Genomic DNA, 19,472 nt, shown 5'->3' with positions numbered 1-19,472 from the left:
TGACCTGGAGACAGCCAGGCTCTCTCTATAGTTTTTCAGTTAAAGGGATAGTTCCATATTTTTGGCAAATTGGCCCATTGTCATAATCCCTATTGTTTTAGAAGTAGGTTTGTTACCTTTTACAGTAATTGTCGGTGCAAGCTATTTTTAGAACGGCGGAGCAGAGCCGCGAGCGGTTTTGTATGAATTTGCCTCGAAAACCACTCTCGTAACGTTCTGTTATTATCTCATCATAGCGTGGTGGTGAATGTGCAGGTTTAGCTTTGTAAACAGATATCAATCCTCTAATCTAACTCAAATATATTTTTTACAAAGAATTAAAATATCCCTTAATGGCCTAAGTCAAAACAAAGCATCATGGGAAATCATCAATTCTGGGAAAACTCTTTTTCAAAACTGATGACACATAAATCACCACAAAACTGTTAACTGTGTGCTTTTTTTCATTCTTTTCTTTAGGGACTGAAGAAAATGGTGGATAGAATCCGCAAGTTCCAGGTTCTCAACAACGAGATATTTGCCATCCTGAACAAGTACATGAAGTCTGGAGACGGGGAGAACATGCCGGTGGAACACGTCCGATGCTTCCAACCACCAATCCACCAGTCGCTGGCCAGCAGCTGAGGTGCTGCTGCTGCTGCCGCGGCTGATACTCTGGACCAGCATGAAGTTCCAAACACTGTCACCATTACCAGACCATCTAGATTTATTCCTCCTTATTTAAGGTCTTCAGCAACAAAGGACCATTAAATGTTAGGAAGTTGGGCCACATTTTTTTTTTTTGTCAGAATTATTTTTTGTATTCACTTGTGCCTTATCAAATAATGATAGATATTGCCCCTTTTATGGATGAACTACTCTTTGTTTTATACTCGCAGAAAGCTATAGATCAGGGAAGGGAAATTAGTTTTATCAGGTAAATATTTAAGGGTTTGCCGTGGTGGATTATTAAGGGTGAGCAGTAAGCTGTTTTAAGTGTGTGGGGGAGGGGGGGAGGGAGGGAGGGAGGGGAGGGGTGAAAGTAAATTTGTATTTTCTATACTTTTGAACATGCATGCTAAACAGTTTAAAAGGAAATTGAAAAGTAACCCATACTCATGTTAAGCATTTATTCATTGTGCCTTGTGTTTCAAATGTTTTAATCATTTTAATTCAATAAATATGTAACAAATCTGTTGGTTGGTCTCGAGAGCTTTTCATGTAAACACTACAAAAAAAAAGTTCAGTGACTCCCAACAAAAACTGTTGTTACCTTCAAGTATCACGAAAACTCAAATCATAGTGAACGTCCCCTCAGCTGTGGCTATTGTCAGCAGGACCTCAGATAGAAGATATATTAAAACTTTCTGATTTATAGAAAGTAAGTAATTACATGAATATGCATGTACATATAACAAAACATTTCATAAAAAACTCATATTTACAGCGCTACAGAGGAATGGAAATAAAGTTTTAACTGTAACTGAATATGAGCAGCTCATATTCTGAGAAAAGTAAGGCAAATTAAAGCATTAAATACAATCCACTGGTCTGTCCAAGTCACGTCTCCCCTTACAGCTGATTGTCTCATTGTTCTCATACAACACTACAACGCCATGGTTGGTCAGTCAGCAGGAAAGAGAGCGTTCCTTAATGATCCAATGAGGATGTCATGGCCCCGTTCCTTCTGGAGATGCTGTCAAAAGGCAAGCCCATTTCTCTGTCCTCCATGTTCTCGGTGGACTCGTTGTGTAGCAGTTCGTACGTGCTGTGGGAGGCCATGCCGTTGGCCGCGGGAAAGGCCCGCTCTTCCTTCCTTATGGACACGGCGAGGGCAGCCAGGCTGACGCTGATGTCCTTGAAGGCGTGGAGCAGGAAGATGCCCACAATGATTGTGAGGAAGCCACTGAGGGTGCCGATCACGTCGTCGGGGCCCATGTTCTCCCACTCTCTGAAGAGGATGGCGGAGCAGCTGAGCACGGACGTGGTGAAGAACACGTAGTAGATGGGCGTCACCAGGGAGGTGTTGAATATGTCCAGGGCCTTGTTCAGGTAGTTGATCTGTGTGCTCACACAGGCCACCAGGCCCAGCAGCAGGAGCCACGCCAGCGGGTTGCTCACCACGTTCTTCCCGGCGATCGCTTCCTTTATGGCGATGCCAAGTCCTTTGACGCAGGACACGGACAGCGCCCCGATTACCGAGCAGATGGTGATGTACACGAGTATGTTGGTCTGACCGTGACGGGGACCCACCACGAATATGAAGATGATGGCCACGATGATGACCAGAGTGGCAAACAATAAAAACCCTGGGGGGGAAAAGGGGAGGAAAAGAAGTTGAGTTGGATTTAACATGAATTAAAATAGAATAAAATAAAAACATAGACAAAGTGGTCACTAGTCTTCAGACTGTTTCACCTCAGAAAATTAAATACAGGTTCTATTTGTTCATATACTTTGCTTCAGACTTTTTTCCTTTTTTTCGACTATGAGGAATTTCGTAAAGCAAAGTGTTTTCACACTACATTTCCCATGAGCCTCTGCGCACACGGTGAAATTCTTGGACCGGCGCAAGACAGACGAAAGCGAAAACATTTGCCAAGAATGTTTTCATTCATCAAGAACGAAAGTCGGAGGTTGGAAGACAATCGGATAACGTCGTAGTTCCGACCATAAACGATGCAAACTAGCGATCCGGCGCTGTTATTCCCACGACCAGCCGGGCAGCGTCCGGGAAACCGAAACTAGGAAATGCTGGGCGAGTCAACCACTAAATAATAATATCAAAATAAGTGGGGTAATGTAGATTCATCCACATTAATGAGACTCTTTTATAACCAAAAGCAAACTCCTCGGAGTCTCTTTAACTTTTAATTTGTTAATTACTCAATTTTTCTACATGCAAACAACCTGGAAAAAAAACACATCACATGTAAACTTAACCAATACCTATAACAGGGGGCTCTTCTCTCTTTGTTATACTACTTATCTATCTGACTTCATATCAGTTGAGACCTTGACTCTTCCTTTAACTTTAACTATGCCGTCCATTAAGCCCAGCCTTTTGGGTGGGTCACTGCTTTAGCCCTCGGGGAAAGAGTCACTTCCTCCATAAAGTCTATTTCCTCTACAATGCCCAGACACTGGTCTGACTTTCCAGATTTCTGCCAGCTTCTTCTGACGGCCTTTTTACATCAAAGTGTCACTGTCAACATTTTCAAGAGGTAAATGTCCTTGATTTAAACCATGTCACCAAGTATCAATCAATCTAGGGTCTCTGGGAATCCTATAATCTCCTGTCTTGTCTTCCACATTTTGCATAATAATAATCCCGTCCCAGAGTGGTTGTAATTTTGTACATGTCCAATAAAAATGCAAGTGATTGTCATTCATGCTCCCACACTGTCTTCATCATTGCTGCTGCACATCCAACTGTTTATTTTTAATGCAAGGTATAAATAAAAATCTCTCTATCTTTTAGAGCTAGTGGAGGATTGTTGTCACTTTCTTCAATGTTCAATTACTCTTTGCATTTCAACCAATGAGTTCAGACCATTTTGCTGATTTAACAGTTTGGAAACCATTTAAATTAAATTATTAATTACATCATTGTTTAATAATATTAAAAGTCTGAATCAGAGTGAATAAGCTTGTTGATGTCATTGGTGCTCGAGATATGACTCATACTTTAACCCTACAGGCCTCCTGATCTGATATCACACTTGAAAAGAATAAGGCAGAGGCAGAGTTAACGATAACAACACAACAGCAGGAAGTACGGGTGCAGGAATATGTCCATCATGACTTGTGGAAAAAAAGAAAATAAACAAACAAAACACACAGCAGATCTTTTAGATATTTTGCAGTTGATGCGAGTCATCAGGGCGAGTCCCTGACTTTTTAAGACTCTTCTGTTTTCTGCTTTGGTTTTTCGACTAAACTTCTGATATTGTGACCATTGCGTAGTTGTGTACCTGGGTCGACCAGCTTCCTGGACATGTGCTCGAGGCTGCTGATCTCTTCCTCCTGTGGTGCATGAATGACCATTGTTGTTGAGCCCAGGATGCTGAGCATGCAGCCGAGCTTCCCGTGCAGGTTTAGCCGCTCCGTCAGGAAGTACGACGACAGCACCGCACTGAAACATGACATTTACCATCAGAGACAAAACTCCAACAGAGTCAACGTGGACAAGGTTCAACGGTGCAATGAGTCGACTGTACCTCACAAGCACACTGAGGGCTCCTAGAGGGGTGACCAGCGTCGCAGGAGCAAAGGCGTATGCTGCAAAGTTGGCTGCCTCACCTGCCCCCACTGCAAAGGATCAAGACGCAACAAGTTAACTTGATAAAATGCTGTAATGAGAGCAGACACTGACGTTCTGTCCGAGGTTGGCGACAAATGCAAATACAAAGATAGTTTGCATGTCAGACTCAGCACTGGTTTGGTCCTAACACGGCAGTCTAGACTCAACCTGGGTTAGTAGTGGTTAAAAATGTTGTTTTAAACTTCAGGTTTAGGTGTAATAATTTAAACAGCATGTCAGTGACATTTCTATAAATAGTGATGGTCTACTCCTACTCTGAAACAGTCATTCACAAAGGTGTGAGTGAACAAACATGACATGCAACCCTGGAAGATGGAAAAACACGTTCTGAACCAACTTAAATCCAGGTTTAACACACACTTGAACCAGTCCAATGCTAAATAGATCACTTACTTGATAATAAACCAGCCCACCATAGCCATTCCTTTAGATATGCATGACCACCTTGGCCTGAAGCAGAAAACAAAACAAATACTTAAGAACATGTGATTCCATTCATTACTAGCAGGTGAGCAAGTCCTGAATCATCTCACCCTGACTGCACAACAGGCTTTTCGGTTAGATCTGAGCTAAGGCCAGGGTCAAGTGAAGTCATAAAGTTAATGATTACTAGGTCTTAAAAGAGTCCTCTTGAGTCACACACTTACAAAACCTCTCTCTCACACACACATACAAACAAACACACCTAACACAGGGTGTTGCTGAAAGGCAGCGCTTCATCAGGTATGTAAATTTGGCAGCCCCCACTGGTTTGACTTCTAAGCTGTCTTTCTTTCTTACACAATACATCAGGGAGTGTCACGACTTAACTGACAAAGTTGGTCAACTTGTTCCTTGTTGTTTGCTCGGCTGTGATGTGCATTAGTTTTCCAGTAAAAAAAAGGGTCCGTACCTGCCCGCATAGACCCCTTCCTCGCAAGCCTCAGGAGCCCTTTCTTCTTGAGGATGAAACTGCCTCCGATGAAGATGCTGGAGCTGATGGCCAAGCCCAGACCGATGTAGAAATCATACTTCCCCCTGTCCTGACCCATAGTAAGGCTGGATGTGTTGCGCTGGTCTGTCACATTTACGACCAAACAGTGTAGATGCTGACCGAGAGTACAGTTCTGGCCAGCCCAGACACCTGAGAGCACAGCAAGGACACACACACAGAGAGAGAGAGGGAGAGGGAGAGAGTTACAAAGTGAGGACATCAACACCAGCATCACTGCAGCAGTCTACACCTACCGTCTCCACAGGCGACACTACACACAGGGAAACCTTCATTTAACGGGTCGGTCGGCTCCATCACAGTAACCGCACATCTACATTAAGGGACTGACTGTGTTGTCACATTAGGTTGGTCCCGTACAATCACACAGGAGCGACTGCTGAGGAGCGACCGGTCTGGGTGTTGAGCAAATAGGCTGCTATGTAAATAATGTGGTTGCCAAACAGGCATTCAGGAAGTAGCAGAGTTAAATCCTCCTCACCTGCAGGCTGCTCGCCGAGCTAGCCTCGACACACCGACTCCCAGGCTCGGTGTGAGACACACCGGGGCACTACTTCGACAACAACGGGGTAAAACGGCCCCGCTGACACACACCGAGCCCACCGTGTTACACCGTGTTTATCGCTAGCGTGAAGGCTGCCACCCCCCTCCCCGTTAGCCACGTTAGCTTCCGTCGGCGAGGCGAGCTAACTAGCTAGCTGCCTCTCTCTCTCGGTGAGTCAGTTCTCCAGGACCGAGCGGAGAGACGGGGGTCGGTCCCGGTGTGAGGAGGAAACACAGTGAAGAGTTAAATACCTGTCAAACGGCGGCTGGTGGTGGCGACCCCCCCACACCCCTCCGACGAGGAGACGGTGCAGCAGCGAGAGGTTGGCTAACAGCTAGCCTGGTGGTGCCCCGGCTCCGCGGCTAACCATCGCACACTGGTCCTCACTCACTCACTCGCTCTGCCCCCGACCGACACTCAGCCTGACGACTGCCGCACTGCGAGCCGCTTCCGCTTCTCCCCGCCGGGCTGCGGTCACTGAGCCGGGAGCTGCCCTCCGCAGGCTGAAGTCCGGAACCACAGGGCTGCACCCTCCAGGCAAAGTCGACCGCTGATTGCTCTAATAGCCCCACTTTTTATTGCAGTCATCACACACTCACACACGGTACACACACCAATCACACAAAACTCAAATAGCCTAGTATAATTTGAACCTTTTATTTTAATTATACTAGTAATAATAGGGACTGTGTCTGAACTTGTTTTCTAACCTAACAGAAGATATTACATTTATATAGTTTATTTTAGATAAAGTTTTATGACAGGAAAAAACTGCAGATTCCAGTTAATCCTTTATCAATGGCCAGCCTATGGAAAATTACACAGAACTGAAAGGATCATCATCAAATAATCATTTGTTTGATAAAATATTAATAACTAGGTATAATTAATTAAATGTTTTTCAAGCCATGGTAACATTCTCAGATTTCAGCTTTTGCAATATGAAGATTTTCTTGTTTTCCTTTGTAATAGTAAATGAAACATACCTGTTGTGGGCTGTTAGGCTCTGGATAATTTACAATTACAAACTTACAAGAATATACATTAGGAACAGAATATGTGTAGTATAGCACATAAAATACGTGTGGAATAGTTTTATGGAATTATTTTATGAAATAAATTGGAGGAGACATTTAATCCAACATAATTTGTGTTCTATTCTTACAGAGGACAGTTTATTATATATTTTTTAATATTTATATTTCGAAAAGAAATGAAGATTCCATTTTATCCATGGCCAGCCTATGGATAATTACATAGAATTGAAATGATTAATTAATCATCAGAAAATGAATGGCTACCTTATATATTTTATTAATAAATTTATTTTTCAGTCAAAGTATCAAACATTCTCAGATCTCAGTTTTGGCAATATGAAGATTTTCTTGTTTTCCTCTGAGACAGTAAATGAAACACAGCAGTTAAGAGCTGACGGGCTCTGACAGATTACAGTGGACATTCACTTTACAAACAAAATGATCAGTTGGGCAAATAACTCAAAAAAGTTGTAGACTTCATCGCCAACATCTTGAGAAGAATAATGTAACAGGTATCTGTGTTTGTTTCTCACTCCAGAAACCCAACACTGCACTAAAGATTCACAGTGATCACTGTATGAGAATGGAAACCGCTGAAACCTTTTAATTGTTGCTGGTTGTAACTAATTTGATTTTGTTTTCTTCTTATGAACTCAAGCAAATCAACCAAATACTTCTTGAAGACAGCAACCGTAGAGCTTGTAAGGACAGTGATTTGCTGGTGAACTCATGCTTGTCAACGCCAGCACAGCAGTTTCAGGTTTAGGTTGCACTCACTTACAACAGGAGAGAGTAAATATTCCTACGATGTAAATAAATCATTCATAATCCAAACAATGAGTGAATCAATTATTGCATTTCATATCACCACAAAATAATGAGTGACCATGGAGCAATTGTTTCTTTTTGGTACGTCAGCCTTACAAATTAGTCCATTAGACAAAACCACCCCGCCACTGTTGATACTTGTTTCCTATAAGTAACTCCTTCACTAAACAGGCTGCTGCTGAAATTACACTGAATAATTCACAGGCACACTGAATAAGTCAAAGTGCAGGTGATTCTACACTGGGACAGTCTGGCCTGGGGAGAAAGGGAGAACATTTAAAAAACCTTTTAGAGACTTGAGTTGAAAACTCCAGATGAAAGTTACACAGTTATGTTGTGTAACTGTGAAAGTCTCTATCCAAGCATTTGGCAAATCTGATTTAACGGCCCATGGGTGTGTTTGACTTCACCTTTAAAAGGTCACAACAATGACAAATTTCATTAGATAAGCTGCATTTGAAGGAATGATATTAAAGCTGGAATGATGTTTTATAGACAGTCCACAGTTTGTGTGTTTTGTATACAAAAACTGAGTGGAGATTCAAGTACAATGTTAAGCAACATTAGTTATAAACACATTGGTCATTGGAATGTTAGTAAAAAATGTAATTTGGCACAAACTTTACGTTAATATAAAAAAATGCCAATCAGTCTGTCTTTTCCCGCGCCTCCTTCTTCTTCCAGGTAATCAAAGCCTCGTGGGAAATGCGCAGTAAAATGACTCCGACACACACTGTTGTTAAACCACAAAGCATGGCAAGGGTGTCGGTCAACGTTAGTGCAGTCCACTCTTTGAAGAGAAGGGCAGAGGCGAAAATCACAGTGGATGTGAACATCACATAGTATATGGCTTCAAACATGTTGGAGCTGAAACACTCCAGGGCCTTATTGATGAAGAAGAACTGGATCAGGATGCTGACGGCCAGCGTCCCCAGTAAGCACAGGAAGAGAGCCAGAGCTCTGCTGCTGGCCGGGCCCTCGCCAAAGACGTCCTGGGCTGCCAGGCCCAGTCCTTTGCTGCTGGGAACAGTGAAGCTTCCCAGAAGGGAGCATATGGAGACGTAGACCATGATGTTTGATTTACCATGAGCTGGAGCGATCCACACGATTAGAGTGATGAGAAGCAGGACCACAAGGAGGGCGTACATCACAAACACTGCAGGATGACAAAGTAGATTTTAGTTGTCTTTGAAAGTGTGTTGCCCGGAAAAAGTAGTTAAACTAAAACAAACTGAATAATGATTAGACTGCACATTGATTAATTGGCACGCTTCACTGGGCTGCATTCATTTGTAAGCTTCATCTTTAATGACACTGGAGGACACAATTATCATTTTCTAAGTAAATTAAAGGTGGAAAACAAACAGAGTTGGATTTAAATGTCACCTGGGTCCAACAGCCTCTCCTCCAGCTCCAGTCTCGACGTTACAGCCTCTGATTTAGGAGCATGAATGATGAGCACCACAGAGCCACAGCAGCACAACACACAGCCCAGCTTCCCCAGGATGTTTAGATGCTCCTGCAGGATCCAAGAAGCCAGCACAGCTCTGCACCACACAAACACAGCATCTTATTATATTCAGCATATAACAACATATAGAAACCAATAATATTTACAGCAAACGGCTATCTTGACTTTGCACTTATTAGCTGCACTTGGATTACAATAATGGTGACAAAATGATTTACATAACCTGAAATAGTTTTCCAAAGTTTTCAATATAATACATTTAAAGGGATAATTCAACATTTTGAACTATGGTCGCCATTCTAAAAATAGCTCGCACCAACAATTAAAGGTAACAAACCTATGGCAATGGGCCAATTTGCCAAAATGTTGAACTATCCCTTTAATCATTTTTTAATACCATGTAGACTGTAATTTTATACTAATTTTACTAAAATAATCTACCAAAGAAAATGATGAATTGATAATGTAATCAACACACTTAGTGATGATGGAAAATAATCCTACATTGCAGCTTTACATGACTTTACACAGCCTGAGGTATCAGTCCTGCCCAGCCACAGACTCTGGGATGGACAAATCTCACAGGTGCTCCCTGTTTGTCTGTCTTTCACTTCCCCACCATAACTGGAGCTGTTATTACTCACTTAAGTGAACTTTGGAAGCCCTGTGTAGGTACGGCCTCAGCTCATGTGGCTCATGTGACCGAAACAGTGAGTGTAGCCACACACCATCTCTAATTTGGCCAAATGTCATCACAACACCAAGCTTAAAAAAAAGAAAAGAAAAAGGGGAACAGTAATCCATGTCTTTGTTGGACCTACTCACCCAAACAACACCCCAAGGGCTCCCAGAGGAGTGACTATCACAGCAGGGGCCATATTGTAGGCCAGGAAGTTCCCAATTTGACCAATAATCACTATAAGTTGACAAAAAGGGTCAGTGTCAGAACATTTATAAACTTCCATGGCAAACAACAGTAAAGTACAGGACAACACTAGACTCAGGGCAGGGTTGTGTAGATACTCAGAGTCGATAGATGGCGCTGTACTCACTGGACACGGTGCCGCTCCACCACACCACATCCCTGAGGTACGAGCCTCCTGGAGGAAACAGGGAGGGAAGAGTTCAGTCTGTGTGACCTATGAAACTTCACTCTACACAGTTATATCATTGTTATGGTTTTATCGCCTCTGTAAAAATGTCGTATTGGCTTGTTTTCCCTTCTGTTTCAGTTCAGTCTATACCTCTGTCCCGGGAGCGTAATATCCCCTTTTTCTGGAGCACAAATGTCGACCCATTGATGAAACTTGATATTACAGCTATTAATACTCCTGCAACTGGAGGCGAAACACCACTTGGTTCCGAGTCAAGAGCCATTACTGTGGCTGTTAGTCATGAGGTTTGCCTTGACTGCGGAAGAGAGACTGAACGGCCACTGTTTCCTTTAGTAGGTTGAAATGACGGATGCGCATGCGCAGTCCCTCCAGCACCCGGCTGCAAAGTCCCACCCATAATCCTGTAGTCTGTTGTCCAAGTGTGAGATGTCAGACACAAGGAGAAACATGTGTTGTTCTACTTCCGATAAATCTGAAATTGTACACTAACATAACACCACTTATCATACACCTATCTTATATTTCACTGGGAGTGGAGGCTGTGTCATTGAACTTGTTCAGGTTGTGATGCTCCTAAGTAAAGAGTAGGCTAGGCTATATGAACTTTATTGTCTCATCAGGTAGTAAAACTGTAATGGACTCTGTACCCATGCTGCGGCTATTAGAATGACAATACATAACATACACATTGCAAAGATGTAGCCTACATTCAGCAAAAACACATAGCCTAAGCCTAAATTAGATCATATTTTCTTTAAAAAGCCTTACCTTACCTTACACACCCATCTCCCACAACTAGCACCAAAAATGAACACATCTAAATCAAATGCAATTGCCATTGATAAAAATACATCTCCCTCTAACACCTCATGTTCATTACAACATGGTTGCCCCTGAAACTATGAGAATAGTGTCCATCCCCTAGGGAAACACCCTGTAGCAGGCAAAGAGACCGGTGAGTATTTCATACACTTCATAACCTCATATCCCTCTCTCCCAGGTGGAGCTGAGCGGCCACTTTCCAGAAGACAACAATTATATAAAAGGACAATAGGATAGGAGAGGGAAGTCTGGGGATCCCTGCTCCGACTGCTGCCCCCGCGACCCGGGCTCTGATAATGCGGCGGACAATGGATGGATGGATGGACAATAGATCTGGAAAAAATATTCAACAAATACCATAGATTAAACAGTTAAAAGTTAAAGTTCAATCGTACAAAATGTGTAAATATGCAATCTGCAAGTGCTTTTATGTGTATGTGCTGTAATTTTAGTGCATTGATAAGTTAATAGTCAAACGTGCATAAAATCAATAGTGCTTTATTTACAAAGACCAACACAATATCAAGGTAACAAAGTGCTCTTCATTACAGCTGTTTAGAAAAATGAGCCATTGAGTAAAACTGTAATCAGGTCAGGCCTTCAGTGAGAACTGAACTGAGAAATGACTCCACAAAGCTCAGCAGAGGATGATGTTACAAATGAGCCTTCTGAGAGTAAATTAACATCTTCTTGGTTTTTATTGACAATGTGGTTCATACACTAAACTGTCAGATGGTCCAGCTCCATTCTCAATCAGACTCACCAAAAACAACCATCAGAAAATTCAAGGATACAGCTTCATCTAAAAGGACTGTGCGTAATAGGCAACTTATTCAGTTTATCTGAAGGCGGGATTGTTGTTGCATTGACAATGGAGATGAGTCTGTATTTGTTTGAATACTCTGCCACAAACACTGTGTCCTTGTTTGGTCACTGAAGTGGCCATATACCTTCTGCCTGAGAACAAGATGTTCCTACTCTGTATATGCTGCAGAATCACTGGCTCTCAACAACATTTTAGACTTTTAGCGATGAGCAGATAACCAGGTTTTTTTTTTTTGGTTGGGGCGCCTTGTCTGTGACAGTCACATCATCCATGCACCTGCTCCTGTTGCTTATTTACTCTTTAACTGCCTCTGTATAATGCTGTAACATTATTGCATACTGCAGCATTTACAAATGTCCACTGTGTGCACCCTGGGGCCAGTGACTTACAAACCGGTTATTCTTGTTCCACTCTGGTCTGTATGCAGGTAGTCTATTAGCATAACAGTAACTTGGCCAGAGTTGTCTGTCTGGGGGAGGGGAGCGATGATATCTATGCATTACATCAAATCTTGTGTATTATTTCCCTTTGCAGCAAATCTCGGAGGCTTGTTTTGGTCTGGAACTTCCTTTGTCTGATAAAGAATTATAACAATCCCTGTACATTAAACAATGAAATGTTTAGGACCACATTGACACAATATCAGTTATCGTGTTAGGCCTATTGTGTAAAACTGGAGGCACCTACATAATGGATAAAGCTTCTTAGTAAATGTTATACTTACAGCTGGAACATCTTTGTGTAAATGCAAATATAATTCCCATCTGATTTGTGGAGACTACACTGCATTAATTACCACAGCTAAACAGCTGTGTGGAAAGTTAGACAAGCTTTCCACATTTAACCTAAAACAGCACAAAGATACAATTTTTAAGGCTTTTCTGCCATTTTATATATTTAGTTCAAACAAGATCACCACTTGAAAGTCAGTGGTACAAAAAAATATGAAACATTTTCACATATAATTGAATATTTAATCATAAAATGTGGAATATATGGGCGATTCCACCAAAGGAGTGCCATTTCTGTCCCCAGCATATTAAATGTATAAAAACATGTAATACTATAATATAAAATTACATTTAAATGTAAAAATAAGTAGTTAAATACATCACATAGAAGAAAAAAATCGCTTTGAACCATAGACTGTAAAAAAAAACTTTGAACACCGTTTTCTTGAGACACAGCGCCCTCTAGTTGCTCCACTGGAGGTGGAGGCTCGTCTTCTTTCCAGGCCAACCCCGCCCCTCCTATGTCCCGCCTTCCACCCAGAAGGAGCACGCGTTTTATGACCCCGTCCAGCACGAATGGGCGGCGTGGCCCCCGTGACCGGTGGACCACTGCGCAGTGGGAAACCCCGCCTCGGCCGCGGTGCACAGACCGAGCGCGCTGAATCGCCCAGTTACAACTACGTAATTTGTTTCCATGCCTCGTGCCCCAGTCCGCGACCTGTCAATCACATCCATTATGAACGTCTTGTTAATGCAGCAAAGCAGCTGAGGGGACGAGAATAGCTTGAGAAGAGACCGCAGGTAATTTTGTTGTCTGACTGGACATTTCCCCACACAGCACCGACACCAGCTCCTCCGGCCCGGTGTGCTGTCAGCTCCGCCTGTCCGCCGGTGCTGGATGACGGGAGCTGCTTCAGCTGGCTGCCGCTGTGTTGGTGTTAGCTGTAGCAGGCTGAGGCTAGGCAGCAGTTAGCCCTAGCCGCCGAGCTAACGTGGACGTTACCTAGCTGTAGGTGTTGTTGCATTATGAGGGCAACGATGCTGTGTCAGTGTGTGTTGTTATCCGCCGCTGATGCGTGTTGCTGTGCGTGATAACCAGTCTACAACCACGGTGTAAAAGGTTAACGGAGGCTGTGCCCTTGCTAGCTTTAAATGCTACGATATTCTCGTTTATATCCCAACGTCTAACGTTACAGGTCTGGATACATGTCTGGCCTCAAACCCGAGCGTAAATTATTTCAATTGCATCAAAATGCAAGGTACAGTTTCTACGTGCAGTGATGTATTTTAAAGGTTGAGATATAGCTAGTAGCATCTTGTCCAACAGAATGCGTTCATGTAAAACTACGTGTAACCTACATACTGTCTTAGGTTAGCTTGTGTGTGCAAAGACCTAGGAGGGAAGATTGGATTGATTTAAGTCTGTTTTGGAAAAGAGGTGTTGTGTTTCCCTCTTGTTAACACTGTGGGATGACAGGCTGTGTTGGTTTAGTGTCAGGATGTTAAAACAGATGGGGATGTCTGAACTACGTATCCATTTAATTGTAATGACATAGGTATAATTTCAGTCATTACTGCCTGATCATCATCTGACCGTGACTTTGTAAAATTGTACTAACACAGCCTTTTTATTTTCCTTGTCTTACAGGTTGGCTGCATTTGCAGCCAGGAGAGGTGAGGAGAAGATGCCCTCTCCATCCTTTACCCTCAATGCTCAGCTGCGATTTCATGACAAGTGGTTGAAGATGGACCTACAGGTACGTGTATCCCATGAAAGGAGGGGGTCATGGATAGATGTACAGGACAAGCTTTTCTTAAAGGGTCATGTAATGAAAATCGATTCAAGTTTGACAATTTGCATTGTCTTTAGTCTTGTGTTTGGCTTGGCTTAATCTTCATCTTTGCAAACCGCTTCATCCCTTATCTGCTGTCAGTTGTTATACTGGGGGGATGTCTGTCTCATCTTCCCCCAAAAAAACATTTTCCACAGTGTCTGACAATAAATACAAATCACAGAAGCTGCATGCGCCTCTGTAGTAAAACATTTTTTTTAAACACCCAGAATCCCGCTGTTTCAGTGCAGTCTGAATCAAACAGAGTTGATCTATGGAGGCTACGTTTGTTGTCAGAAACTGTCAAAGCAGGTCACATATCTGCAACCACTGACCTGCAGACTGTATCAGGCCTCTTGCACAGATGATTATTGTTTTTCATGTATTTCTCTTGTGCTTGGTAAATAAGATGTTGTCTATAATTAAATGGCAAAGATTTGTCTATGTTTATGTTGTGGAAACAGACTTGTGTTAGTAGTAATTTAGGAGGTCATGATCAATCTGTGATCAGCTGAGAGACAAGTGGGAGACAAAGCTGAATCGACTGTCTCGTTCCAACAAACGGGCCTGGCAACAAGCTGTCTGCTCTCACCTCCACAAATTGCAGCCTGTCTGGACTCAGCCTGAACTTGAAAATTGGTTTGCGCTACCAAATGAGGACTAAAATTAAAGAGCGGTGTCATGTTTTCCCACCGTTGGCTGCGTCTCTGCAGTTCTGAAGATAGCTTTAGTTTTAATGTATCTGGTCTGGTGTCATTGGCGTGCCGCGTTTTTGACATTTAAGATGTCAGATCTTCAAAAACAAGAGCTGACTTTCCACTTGTGTGTTTTTCTTAGTAAAGCAAAGCGACGGATGAATGGTGCAACACCAGAGTGATGACACAATTTTTTTACTGCAGCTGTATCCTTGGATCATTTGGATCATGTAGATGATGCAGCTGTTTTGTCCTCTCTATTTTGATTGTAGCTTGTTTGTGTTCATTTCCTCAGCTGGGTTATAAACACAACACAACAGATGTTTGTCCATGACTTAAACAGATGGAAGACTGTGTGTTTGCAGTGGTTGTTTTATAATTAAAAGATGAATAAGATGCAGGCAATGATGATTGCAGAATCATTTTGAAGGTAACTGATGGTAACCTGTCTGTGACATGACCTTTGAAGAATTTATAAGGCAAATACATGCGTAAATGTTTGGATATACATTTTAAATATGTAAAGCGTGGACTGATTTTCACTTTCTTACTTCCTTTGGCAGCGTGCGTTCTCTCTGGAGGGACTGAGCGAGATGTGGAATGAAATGGTAAAAGATGAGGAAATATCATTCAACGGAGAAGAATCAGCACACCCAGGTGAGATCGCAACATTCACTTCCCCTCTATGTTTCTGACTGATTTACATGTGTCTGGAAATGTGTTTGTGAGAACAGGATGGTATGTGAGCCACGGACCAGGGCCGCACATTAACCTTACTGAAAGAATTGAAGGTCAATGACAGGATTTTAATTTTTTTTAAACTACTTTTAGAAGACTGCGACTGCTTTGGAGCTCAGAAGAAGGATGAACCCAATGACAAAGAAAAGAAAGAAGAGGAGGAAACATTAACATCTGTGCATCATTCCATCATTGAGACCTGGGACTGGGGGCGGCAACCAGGTGTGTGTCCAGTCCACATCACTATCTATTGATTTTTAAGACACTTCTCTTGCTATGTTTTCACCTGTCATCTACACTACTCCAGTTTTCTTCCTGTTTACAGCAGGATTGCTAAGGCATGTGTTGTTTTAAGGATTTCTGATATGGAAGCTTAAATCCTCACCTGGACACAGATCGTTTTTGTTTTAAAAGTCAGTTTTGAAATGGAAAGACAAGCGGAGAGGATGTTGCCCAAGTTGAAATGTGTCAGGATACACTATATCCCGTTGCAAGCAGCCAACTACAATATGTCCCCGATCTCCTGTTGTGGGTGTTGTTATTTCGTGCCTTTCAGTTTCCAAGTAGGGTAATTAATACCATGTTGACAGCACACGGTTTCACAACTTTTAAATGTTGACCAGATACACTGACACTGACCATTTCGACACATGGTCAGCCCTCTCGGTTTAACAGTTTCACGTCGGCCCATGTACACATGTCTTGCTGGCACGTGAAGTGTGGAAACTCTTGAAATGACAGCTCGCACCCCGCAGGTCGAAGGAGGAGGAGTGGTTATTTTTACCCCTGCAGAGTGTAATCTTGGTAGGTGTTATAATGTCGTCCGGTGCAGGGGTAGCGTCTTTCACCCAAGCTGTGTGTTTACAAGCAGGACTGGGTGGGACGGTGTTGTGGTGGTGGGAGATAAGCAATGTGCGTCGGGGGGGGGGGGGGGGGGGCCATGGTTGACATGCCTAGTGAAATTTGCTAGTAGCTGCTTGGCTGCTTCTCTTCTTATTTTATTGACTGAGCCAGGAAATGACGCCTGGTCTGATTGTACAGTGTAACTGGATCGCTACAGGAACAAGTCATTGATGCTAAAAGTTCAAACAGCATACTTCCTGCTTTTCTATTGAGCGCTCAGATATCTCAAACATGTTGATCTCAGCATTTGCAGCTCAAAACCAGAGCTATTGTTTTTGAAATCATGACGGTGGACAGACACATGACAGATTTGCTTTGACAGCTGGCAGTGTATTTCCACTTTTTACTCTGTCCTCCCTGATTTTTGTGTTTCTTCAGCAGCAGTTACTTTAAACCATAGTGATGCATAATAAATAGTAAGAGACTTTGTCTGACTGGGATACATATCTGTCCTGACAGCCCAGCACAGCTGACTCTTGTGTGGCTCATACAACTTCAGGCCAGTCTGGCTTACAGAAAGCTTAAGTGGATTTCAGACCTGCTATTTTGGCCCATCGTGTCTTCCCTGCAGCCATGCTGTGCGGACACATAATGAAGCATTTTCTCTTGAAACAGATCAGAACAAAGGGCTGGTTGTGATTGGGGGCCACTGCCAGTGGGGAAATATTTTGGACGTGGTCTATTAATTTTTTTCATTAAACAGTGAAGGCTACATCTAATGCACTGAGAAGACCCTCTTGAAAGACCATTGTTGCTCTTGGTGTAATAAAAAAGATGTGGTTGTTTTTTTTCCAGAGCCTTCAGTATCTTTTTTATAAATCCCTTATAAATCTTGTAACTTAAGAGTTAAAAATAAAACCTTTATGGCAACATTGCATCTTGAATTATTAAAATGCTGCAGTATGTTTACAGGAAAAAAAAAAGGTCTCACTCTTTGATGTTTTTTGTTTATATTTTTAAATTGATGATAGATTTATTGAAGTGCTTGTGGTCACACAAAGTCACTCAAAAAGAGCCCTTATTTTCTTTTAGCATGGGCCTTTATTGTCCCATGCTAAAAGCCTCAGTGTAAGATTTCTGGTGAATTATATATTTCATATACTGTGAATAATAAGGTACGACAAGGCAGCTAGGAATAATGTAGTTTCAAATTGCAGAAGAAAAAGCTTCATGGGAAATAGTAGACGGGTTAATAATACATTGAAGAACAAAATGACTTTCAAATATATTTTTTATTAAAAATCATTTGGCTCTTGTAGCACTCAAAATAATCTGTTCATATATTTTCCTGCAAAAAGTAACTTCCTTGATGATAATTTCTTTCCCATTCCCTGTGTGTGTAGATGAGGGTGAGCTGAAGGACTGTCTGATGGTGCTGGTTGACGATCAGCAGAAGCTCTCCGGTCAGATGGCCAAAAGCACTCTGTCCGCCCAGCGCCTGCGCCAGCGCCTGGTCATCCTGGAGCGCTACCTCATCTCTCTGAGCCACAGCATGATGGAGGAGAAGTTCAAGGTCCGCTGGAAGATGCCCCCCAGCCCACCGGTGCCTGCTGCTGAGAACAAGGGGTAAAAAAAAAAATGAATCTAGAGTAGTGAGATGAAAGGCTGCTGTTGTGTTACATTAGTGCCGTCACCTCACGACAGGAATAACCAGGATTAGATGGACCACACATTTTAAATTGAATGTAGGTATGAATGTAAGGGAGCATGTGGTCAGTCATGTGATGGTGATCGGTTCAGGCTTAGGATAGGGTCCTAGCCCCCCCGTGACCCTGCACATGACAAGATGGTTTAAAGAATAAAAGGAGAGTGTTAAAATATCTTGTCTTCACTCAGCAGTTGCAGTAAATGAATTGATTTAGTTCTAGTCACACCATGACAGACACACAAACCTGAAGGATCTGCTTGTGCTTTTCAGGTGAAAGGGTAGAGTCTGTTAGAGGAGCCACTGAATGTTTATGGTCCCAAGTTATGTAAAAGTAGATGTGTTGTTTGATTATAGATCAGGTCTAGGTTCTGTTTTAACACTGAAGCATCGGAGCCTCAATCCACAGAGAAGTGCACACAGCCGGTGTTCAGAGCCTTTAAACTGGCTTTACCCGAAATATGCTATTTGTTTATGCAGCCAGTCAGAAAACAGTCAGAAAACAGTCAGCCAATCAGAAGAGAGGGGATTGGATAACTGACTTGTTGCTACTAGAGCCCCAGAGGGAAGTCAGAGAGGAGGTGTTAAACTTCACAGAGATGGTATTTCGTCCTTTAAACCACAAATGTATCTGATTATTGATCAGCACTTCAAATAAAGAACAGGAGAAGTGTAAAACATGGGACCTATAACTTTAAAGTTAAAGTATTGCTGTGAGTGCTTATTTTGTACTTTTGAAATGCTTCAAACCAGTTTTAGTTCACTGATTGGTTACAAAGAATGTGTGTTTATATATATATTCATAGTACAGCACTCTGACTTGTAGATTGCTCGTGATAATGTGAGTTAAACCCTGTAGCTTAGTGTATGAAAGCCTGCTACTTTCCCCTTGTAGGCCTCTTAAGCACAGTGGCCTATACATCTTTGTGCTTACAGCCCTATTTTGTTCCACATTTCTTAACACATGTTTAGCTACTGCTCTCTTTGTCAT

At 42.4% G+C, this 19,472-nt stretch overlaps 3 protein-coding genes across 7 annotated transcripts in view; 2 read left to right on the top strand and 1 right to left on the bottom strand.

Moving 5' to 3' along the window:
* The window catches only part of cyfip1 (cytoplasmic FMR1 interacting protein 1), a 33,763-nt gene extending 32,779 nt beyond the window's left edge, over positions 1-984 (top strand). For both annotated transcript variants that reach the window (XM_083969396.1, XM_083969395.1), the window contains exon 31: positions 460-984. In XM_083969396.1, the coding sequence (XP_083825522.1) occupies positions 460-624 (165 nt within the window). In that variant the 3' untranslated portion in view covers positions 625-984. The remainder of the gene's footprint in view (positions 1-459) is intronic.
* Positions 985-1,235: 251 nt separating this feature from the next.
* On the bottom strand, positions 1,236-10,618 carry LOC310985251 (magnesium transporter NIPA2-like). Of its 2 annotated transcripts, XM_083970805.1 has the most exons (9): positions 10,419-10,618; positions 10,227-10,274; positions 10,000-10,090; positions 9,090-9,250; positions 5,196-5,426; positions 4,697-4,753; positions 4,200-4,290; positions 3,954-4,114; positions 1,236-2,288 (listed from the first exon to the last, which is right to left on the bottom strand). In XM_083970805.1, exons 1-9 carry the CDS (start codon positions 10,549-10,551, stop codon positions 1,630-1,632), a joined length of 1,632 nt encoding a protein of 543 aa, XP_083826931.1. In that variant the 5' UTR covers positions 10,552-10,618; the 3' UTR covers positions 1,236-1,629. The 2 variants fall into 2 exon arrangements, with proteins under 2 accessions (XP_083826931.1, XP_083826930.1); XM_083970804.1 differs by lacking the exons at positions 9,090-9,250; positions 10,000-10,090; positions 10,227-10,274; positions 10,419-10,618 and adding an exon at positions 6,090-6,650.
* A 2,764-nt stretch (positions 10,619-13,382) lies between these two features.
* Positions 13,383-19,472, top strand: part of herc2 (HECT and RLD domain containing E3 ubiquitin protein ligase 2) — a 48,220-nt gene continuing 42,130 nt past the window's right edge. For 2 of the 3 annotated variants that reach the window (XM_083970667.1, XM_083970666.1), the window contains exons 1-5: positions 13,383-13,469; positions 14,317-14,425; positions 15,759-15,852; positions 16,027-16,155; positions 18,180-18,402. In XM_083970667.1, coding sequence (XP_083826793.1) covers positions 14,354-14,425; positions 15,759-15,852; positions 16,027-16,155; positions 18,180-18,402 — 518 coding nt within the window. In that variant the 5' untranslated portion in view covers positions 13,383-13,469; positions 14,317-14,353. The remainder of the gene's footprint in view (positions 13,470-14,316; positions 14,426-15,758; positions 15,853-16,026; positions 16,156-18,179; positions 18,403-19,472) is intronic. The other variant, XM_083970668.1, reaches the window with a different exon arrangement.

Source organism: Trachurus trachurus (assembly GCF_905171665.1).
Source record: "Trachurus trachurus genome assembly, chromosome: 4".
NCBI lineage: Eukaryota > Metazoa > Chordata > Actinopteri > Carangiformes > Carangidae > Trachurus > Trachurus trachurus.
The sequence above is the reverse complement of the archived record's forward strand: the minus strand, read 5'-3'. Positions and strand labels throughout refer to the sequence as shown.